Raw genomic sequence first — 9,022 nt, forward strand, 5'->3', positions numbered from 1 at the left:
TGCATTTTTTTTTTTTTTTTTTTTTTTGGTCTCTGCCCATGGTGCATGGAAGTTCCCAGGCCAGGGATCAAACCTGCACCACAGCAGTGACCCGAGCTGAGGCGTGATAAAACTGGGTCCCCAACTCTGCACCACAAGGGAAGTCCAGAATGCAGATTTTGATTCAGTAAGTCTACAGTGGGTCCTGAGACTCTGAATTCCAACCAGCTCCTGGTCCAGGAATGGCATTTCAAATTCCCAGTGCCACCATGACATTCAAAATTCCTGCGAGCACACTTATTCTTTTCAGGTAGATAAGCCCCAGGGAGATGTCAATCAGTTGATGATCTCAGAACGCCTGGATGAGAGCAGTCCTGTGGGTGGGAGCAGATTTGGGCCAGGAAGGAACCTACCGCTGGAAACCTGGTACCTGGGAATAGAGGCTGAATGCCTGAGGCCAGACAGATGGGGGCTTTGGGCAGACTGAGGACACAATGGGGGGACTTGGTTTCTCAAAGAGTGATGAGTTGTCTGGAGTGGGGGGGCAGCAAGTAAGAGGCAGATAGAGAGGTAGGGTAAATGCCTCTTACCTTAACCCTGTGCTGGGAGCCCTAGATGCTGCCTGAAACCTTTTATGAAATAAAGTAAGAGAAAAAAAATACATGGGGTGGGTTTGTGTTTAGGAAACTTTTTCCTTGGGAGGTGCGGTGGGTACCATTTTATTTGACTGACTTCCACATTCACCCAAAGTGACAGTGGATATAGCTGGAAGATCATTCTGAAGTCCAAGTCTCCAACTTGTCCTAAATGCCTTCCTTGAAGGATGGCCGCACCCCAGAAAACTGAGGAACAAACCCCATTCCCAGCCCCCACCTCCCAGACTTTCTACACCTCAAGGTGAAAGTGTTTTTTTAAAAAAATTAACTCAGAAATTGTGAATTTTTTTTTTTTTTAGTATAGTAAGGCATTTTAATCACATGCAAACAAACAAAAAAAAGCTCATGACTACATCAAAAGAATCACATCAGTAATATACAATCAAAATTAATTTCTAGTTAAATACAGAAAAACTTGTAGTTCTATCAAACTGCCTGTATGCCCTCACCAGATTTCCTAGCATGTCAACTTTGACTAGGGGAATTTGCCCAGGAAAGGAAATTCAAAATTAAAATAGAAATAGAGAAAACAGGATCTCCCTTTGTGGCTCAGCAGTAATGAACCTGACTAGTATCCATGAGGACTGAGATTCAATCCCTGGCCTTGCTCAGTGGGTTAAGGATCCCACATTGCCATGAGCTGTAGTTGCAGATGTGGCTCAGATCCCGAGTTGGTGTAGGCTGGCAGCTACAGCTCCAATTAGATCCCTAACCTGGGAACTTTCATATGCTACAGGTGCAGTCCTAAAAAGACAAAAATAAAATTTTTTAAAAAAAAAGCAACCTGGAGATGGTCATGCCTGCAACATGTGGAAATTCCCTGGCCAAGGATCCATCCTGCACCACAGTGGTGATGCAAACTGCTGCACTTGACAATGATGGATCCTTAACATGCTGCACCACAAGGTAACTCCTTCAGACTTTTTTTCTGTATCTTTTGACTTGAAATTTAGATAATATCTAGGAATAGCACATAATAAGGGGAAACTATTCCACCATAAATATTTCAGAATGCATCCCACCACCACTTATTTATGTCTTTTTTTTTTTTTTTTTTGTCTTTTTAGGGCCGCACCCATGGCATGTGGAGTTTCCTAGGCTAGGGGTCTAATCGGAGCTACAGCTGCTGGCCTACAGCACAGCCACAGCAACGCCAGATCCAAGCCACATCTGCGATCTACACCACAATTCATGGTGACACCAGATCCTTAACCCACTGAGCAAGGCCAGGGATTGAACACACAACCTCATGGTTCCTAGTCAGATTCGTTTCCACTGCACCACGATGGGAACTCCCCACCACCTCGTATTTAAAATTTAAATTTTTTAAATGTATTATATTAAAACAATTTAAATTTAAAATTACTTAAAATGTTTTAAAAGTCATTTAAAATGTACTAATATTAAAATTTATTTAAAATGCGGAGAGATGTAAATTGATTATTTAGAAGGTAAAATTATTTAACTGAAATAATTATGACACATTTTTTAAAGAGAAATTTAGACGCATAGTCCAAACATCTATGTCCAAACAGCTCTTTTTCTCCCCCAAAGGGATCAGATCCCAAGACATCAAATATTAAAAACAGCAACAATCCTGGACTACTCCTTGATAACATAGTCCTTTTGGGTACATTATATGTCCCTTTGGGTACATTATAACACTCTAACCGACCAGAAAGACAAATAGGTAGAAAACGTTATGTCCAAAGAAAAGATCTAGGAGCTAGTTTTTACAGGGATCCAAAGAGCTGGGAATTACTATTTAGCAATAACTACAAATGAACCATCTTCTATATGGTCCCTGGGTGGTGAATATTCTCTAGGCTGAAAAGTAATTAATTCTCTACTTTCAGTTCACTTTCTTGAGCCAAACATCACCCTGTCCCCGGTGGGAAGCCCAGGCCAGGCAATCCCTCCCCTCCTCGACTCCCTCACCTTTATCTCCCATCTCCAGCCCCACATCCCAGCCTCCCGTAAGATAACAAACCCTTGGAACAAAAGTCAGGAATTAGAGACACCTATTTTTTGGTGATTTTTGCTCTTTATTTTTGGTGTTTCCTTTCTATGTGCAGATTTGTCTTAACTTCTTACTCGCAGAAGAAGTCAATATCCTGGAAAAAAAACAAAAGCAAAAAAAAAAAAAAAGGTTGAGCCAAGCATGCAGAAAACAGATGTAGATTCTTTATTTAAAACCATAATAAATCAAAGGGAAATTTGGATATAAAAGAAGCAAAGGTTGAACCCCAAAGAGTATGACACAAGTATCCTTTTAAGTCAGAAGCTACTTAAAATGCAGGTTCTCAAATAACACTTTTAATTTATGGTTATTTGGCACATTCAAGCTCGATGCAAAGACACGATGACAAGTGAGACGTGTTTGTGTAGGTGGGGTGATGTTTTGAAGTTATTTTGCACAGCAATTAGTTCCAGGAGAATCACTTCAAAACAACCACCTTGCAAAGTAACTCAAAGGAGATCTTTTATTTCTGTTCTGGGTATACAAGACCCCAGGGCATTAGGAAGAGTATAATTTCTTTTTCATACATAAGTAGAGTCTAACTATCACAAAAGTAAGGAATCTAAACATTTTCCAGAATGTTTTGATTTTATTAAATACAGGTGCTGATGTTTTCCCCAGCCCAAGTCTTTAGTCAATAAGTATACCCATCAGTAAGAAGCTGTTAATACTATTTTGGTTTCTCTCTTTGTGACATGGAGTCCTTTCCAGGATAACTTGCATCTAAAATAAAAAGGGGTTGTAGAGAAAGTTTACTAATCTTCCAACATTAATAATAGATGCTCCCCCAAATTTCGTTGTCTCAGAGATGTCACCACTGGAAGTGGGGGGCTTGGCTTGATGCATCTTGTAAGGTTCATGATGTATTTATGATGCATTTTGCTGGGTGGGGGGGGTAGTTCCTGGGCCAGGGATCGAACGCAAGCCACAGTAATGGCAACTGCCAGATCTTCAACCTGCTGAGCCACTAGGGAACTCCACATGATGTATTTTTAACACCTGCCTACGTCTACATTACCCCAAGATCTGAGTCCTTCTCAGCCCCTCTCCCCCCTCCCAGAGATGCTTACCGTGGTGGAAACTTCCTTGGTAGCTTCTTGGTACACATGTTCCTCCTGGACCAAGTTGCTGGGGAAATAACCCACAGTTCCCATGTCGTCCTCATCTTCATCACCATAAACCTGAGTGCTCAGAATTGTAACAGTGAGGTGAAAGGAAGCTCACGTGAGTCCTTTTCTAGAAACCCTCCAGCATCCTCTTTGCTGTCCATGGGAATTAATGAAACTGCCCATGCCTCACTCTTCCATCTAGATTCTGGGGGGGCTCAGGTCCAAATCTGAAGTTCATGCACAGCAAATAGGTCAACCCATGGAAATTGTGTATCTGTTGTTTTGTGGCCCAGATTTACGGGTCTCACTGCTTCAATATTCCTTTACTTAATGCAATCCTGTGAGCTACCTGAAATCTTTTTTGGAACCTGTAAAGTCTGAACCCTTTTTAAAAAAGTAAATCGACACTATTACTTTAAAGGACTTCCTCGGTTTTCACAAAACTCAAATGAACAGATACTTGAGTGAATTTAAGATTTAATTCTTTATTACTTGAGAATCTGTCTCTGAAGCTGGAACTGCAGTCAAGGACAGTAAATCAACCCTGCTTCATCTCTTCTCCCAGGCCCACCCTTGCATGTTTTAACTGAAAAAAAAAAAAAAAAAAAAAAAAAGCAGATTCTTTGGAATCAAAGAGGATGCTAAAATTTCCTCTAAAATATTGAAATGTAGACTGCCTGCCAACACGCATGCCTTTTACTTGGCAAATCCACTCAAATATTTTTGAATAAGATTCAAGCTCTTTGGGATGTTCAAGCCCCCAGGGGTTTGACCCGTCTTTCTTGCCAAAAGATCAAATAAACCTACATTTGGCTTTGTTATGAAATTGTCTTTGTCTCTTTAAAATGCAATCAAAGCAAATATATATGAATTTTTGCACTTGGATCTGCAGCCTCTGTATCATTCTTAACAGCTAGTTTTAAACATTAAAAGGCACTGAAGGAGTTCCCATCGTGGCGCAGCAGAAATGAATCCAACTAGGAACCATGAGGTTGAAGTTCCATCCCTGGCCTCCCTCAGTGGGTTAAGGATTCAGCGTTGCCATGAGCTGTGGTATAGAGCGCAGATGTTGCTCAGATCTGGTGTTGCTGTGGCTGTAGCTCCGATTAGATCCCTAACCTGGGAACCTCCATACGCCAAGGGTGCGGCTCTAAAAAGGAAAAAAAAAAAAAAAAAAAAAAGGCAATGAAGATAACTAATTAGAGAAGACATTAAGAGCAATATATGTCAAGATGTGTGTATAGATTTTAATAATCTCGTCTTACACTTCCAGCCCAAAATTCTCCAGTTCCATTTTCTTTCACCAGCTTTAAGTAAACATAGATCCACTGCCCTTTTTTAACGTTAATGAATCTACAGTCTGGGGCATTGTAATCTTCTTGAGCTCTGGCCAGAGAAATAGTATCTGGAAGGAAAAAAAAGAAAAAACACCTGGAAATAGTATCTAGAAGGAAAAAAAAAGAAAAAACACCTGGAAATAGTATCTAGAAGGAAAAAAAAAAATGGCTCCTGGATTTTAGAAGAGTAAAAAGGCAAAGCATATCAGAAAACTAGGAATCAGAGTGACTAATACCTCCTAGTTTATAGCTCATGTTCAGTTCAAAAGAGTAAGATAACTAAGGTATTAAAGCTGCATCCAGCAGAATCTTAGCCAAGCAAGTTCTTCATGCTCAGACACAAAAGGCCCAGACCAGGAAAAACAATGCTATCACGAACACATTAGAGAAGATTCATTTCAAAGTACAATTCAGTTTGATGCTATTAGTGGATTTTTTTCCCAATTATATAATAGAAAGGTAGCGAAAGGCATAAAAAGTCCTTACAGACACACTCGTCATCTGCACACAGCTTCTTGGAAGCAAGTCTGTCCATAAATATTCCATGCACAGCACATATGGCCACAAGACCTGGGAGGAAAAGAAACAGCAGTCTTGCCATCTTCCTTTTTTTGCTGTTTTTGCTTTCACCCTTTGCGTGGAAGTGGAGACTGACTTCAGTGCTTCTTGTCTTTTATGTGAAGGCCAGACATCTGGGCAAGTCCCCCGGCCAATGGGGTGGTAGCTACTGTTCCTCTGCTTTCCTAACAGCGACTGGGCTCTAGGGGCTTTGGAGCATCTGATTTTCCAAGAACACTCAAACGCTCTGTCTTTTTTGCACGCAGATCATATCCAAAATGGTCCACTGATATTAAAGTCACCTTCTCTTTTTTTCATGGTTTATTGCATCAGGATGACAATGTTGAGAGAATTACGAGAATTTTAAGTCATTTTAAAATTTATTTATTTTATTTTATTTTATTGCCATGCCCTCAACATGCAAAAATTCCTGGGCCAGGGGTCAAACTGGCACCACAGCAGTAACCAGACCACAGCAGTGACAATGCATAATCCTTAACCTGCTGAGCCACCAGGAAACTCCTAAAGACTTTTTTTTTTTTTTAGTTCACCCCTCATCATCTTTTGATATATGAGCAAAGAAGTGCTAACTGGAGGCATCTGTTGACAATGTGAGATCTCTATCCTTAATACAAATACTTCTGATTTAAACATTTAATAAACACCTGGATCTATAGAATAGATAAGCAAAGGATGCTTATGTTTACCAATCATTCATGATGGAATTCTCAGGAGTCATGTCTGTTGGGGCAGACATAGATTGTAACACACTGAGACCCTACTCATGGGAGTTCCGGTTGTGACTGCTGTGGCGTGGGTTCAATCCTTGGCCCAGGAACTTCCGCATGCCACAGGTGCAGCCAAAAATAAAGCAGGATAGAGGCCCTGTAAGGAGGCCCCATGAGACTTGGTTGATGATAAGGTTTTAGAGCAGAATCTTCTCCTGTTGCCTGGCAAATACCTTCCCCACACAAAATGAGGGACGAGCATTCAGCTCACAAAATAGGTACAAAAGAGTTTTCTGAGGGATAAACTGGTAAAGCAAAATATAATTTTTTTTTACCATATCCATGGCATAAGGAAGTTCCCGGGCCAGGGATCAAACCTGAGGCACAGCAGTGACAAGCCACAGCAGTGACAAGACTGGATCCTTAACCCACTGAGCCACCAGGGATCTCCAAAAATAGAGCATAATTTTAAAGTGTGTCCGTGTGTGTGTAATAAAGTTTTACTGTTTGGGTGTGTGTGGTATGAAGATGGGGGTGGGGGCGTTATTTTTAGGGGAAGATCTTTTACACAGCTGGCCCTGATTTGGAAGCTGGTATAACCCAACATCTTCATTATAGACAAGGAAACTGAGGCCCAGCATAGGCCAGACCCATCTTTCTTAACCACCCCATCTAAACGGCCCAGTGGGTTTGTGGTCCTGTGTCTTTTGCATGCATCCACTGTCAGCTTAGAATTGGGTTCTTACATTCTTTATTTCCTGTTTCACCTGAAGGAAAGAAAGAATTAGAAATCACTTTCGAGAGCAGAATGCCAGTGCATCTTTCCTTCCTATAATCTAGGGCCTAAGGGGAATCTCTCAGAAAATGAAAGCATCGATCAAATCTCCTCCATCAAATATCCTGATCGGGCAGCTGTTTTACAGACACTTACAGTCTCCAGGCAGCCCTCAACACAGGAGAGTTAAAAGACAATTACCATCTAAGAGGCACTTTCAGAAATGGGCACTGCCCAAGCTCAGATGGCCACACTGTAGGCAGGCCCCCAAAGCAGAGGGAGAGGTCCACTAAAGCCACCTCTGAGCTGTCACAATAACTTAGCCACCTGATGCTGACGCAAAACCATTATGGCCCATTTGAAGGTGGAGAATGAAGAAAAAAGAGGCCAAGCCTTCGGAGTGCATCCTGGGCAGGCCTGGGATGCACGGGCATTTTGCAGTGGGCAGAGACAGGCTGGAGACTAAAGCCCTCTTTGTAAAATTTTGCTCACAAACAGGAATTTAAACTTAGAATAACTCAGCGGGCTGTTGTGCCTGGTAGCACACTTGGGTGGCCACATATTCAGGAGGCCAGAGAAGGCTCTGTCCCAAAATTGCTTCCATCCTTCCCCTGGACTTTCAGATGGATTCTCTGAGCCTTTAATCCCCCCAAAGACTTTTTTTTTTCCTTGAGTTCCTAAATTAGCTTCTCGGTCTGGGGTTCTTAAAATGGAGGCAGTGGCTACTTTAGGGTCTAAAAATAGTCTTGGACAAGTGGACAGGGTGGAAACAGCCTCTTCTCCTTGACATACAAGGCCCTGCAAGACTGGGCCCCTCTGTTCCTCTGAAGTTACCTTCTGTCACTCTCCCTCACTGGCTCTGTTCCTGCCATACCAGCTGCTCTGTCTTTTGAAAACAAAGGTCATTTCTACTTCAGGCCCCTCTGAGCTTATTGCCTGGGATGTTTTTCTCCAGAAATAGGCCTTCAGGTCTCTGGCCAATATGTCTCCACCAACAGACCAGTTTACCAGCCATTCCCCACTTCCTCAATCCAATCTGACCATCACATGGCTGTGCTATGCTGTTTGGATGCACATCACTACCTGACATACCTTGTTTATTTACTTGGTCGTGGTTTGACCCCCAACGCCATGGTGAAAACTCCACACAGGGGGACTCTGTCTATTCTGTCCATCGCTATATCACTAGCACTCAGAAAAATATTTGGTGCTTATAAGCATGTGTTGAGTGAATCCATGATCCCCCTGAAATAGTAGGTTTAGGTGTTTACATTCACATGTGCTCTATTTTTTTTTTTTTTTTTTTTTCCCTGGGGAAAGTCTCTAGGTTTTATCAGACTTAAAAAGAGGTTGCAGGAGTTTCCGTCATGGCTCAGTGGTTAACAAATCATGAGGTTTCCATGAGGAACCATGAGGTTTCCAGTTCGATCCCTGGCCTTGCTCAGTGAGTTAAGGATCTGGCGTTGCCGTGAGCTGTGGTGTAGGCTGTGGTGTAGGTGTTACTGTGGCCCAGGTGTAGGCCAGTGGCTACAGCTCCGATTCAACCCCTAGCCTGGGAATCTCCATATGCTGCGGGAGTGGCCTAGGAAATGTCAAAAAGACAAACAAACAAACAAAAAAAAAAGAGGTTCCATAACACCCCTCCAATTAAGACTCATTGATTAATTGATTAGGACAGACACTCTGCCAGAGCATGGTCCCCATGAGGCAGGAGAAGGATGCATTCCAGGATGAGCATTTACAACCAGCCTCTTAATTACACTTCTTGAGGCAGGAGATGGGTTGGCTCTGGGATAAACATTTACAAGCAGCCACCTATCTAAACTTCAAGATAGAAATACAACAGGCACAAGGCAGATT

The 9,022-nt window shown here is 42.1% G+C and overlaps 1 protein-coding gene across 1 annotated transcript; it reads right to left on the minus strand.

Moving 5' to 3' along the window:
• Positions 1–2,659: 2,659 nt before the first annotated feature.
• LOC110258854 (otoraplin) lies at positions 2,660–5,843 on the minus strand. Its single transcript, XM_021082095.1, has 4 exons — positions 5,588–5,843; positions 5,030–5,169; positions 3,726–3,836; positions 2,660–2,749 (listed from the first exon to the last, which is right to left on the minus strand). The coding sequence occupies exons 1-4, from the start codon at positions 5,700–5,702 to the stop codon at positions 2,726–2,728; spliced, it is 390 nt and encodes a 129-aa protein (XP_020937754.1). The 5' UTR covers positions 5,703–5,843; the 3' UTR covers positions 2,660–2,725.
• Between the last annotated feature and the right edge of the window lie 3,179 nt (positions 5,844–9,022).

The sequence above is a fragment of the Sus scrofa genome, unplaced genomic scaffold (assembly GCF_000003025.6).
Source record: "Sus scrofa isolate TJ Tabasco breed Duroc unplaced genomic scaffold, Sscrofa11.1 Contig508, whole genome shotgun sequence".
Lineage (NCBI taxonomy): Eukaryota > Metazoa > Chordata > Mammalia > Artiodactyla > Suidae > Sus > Sus scrofa.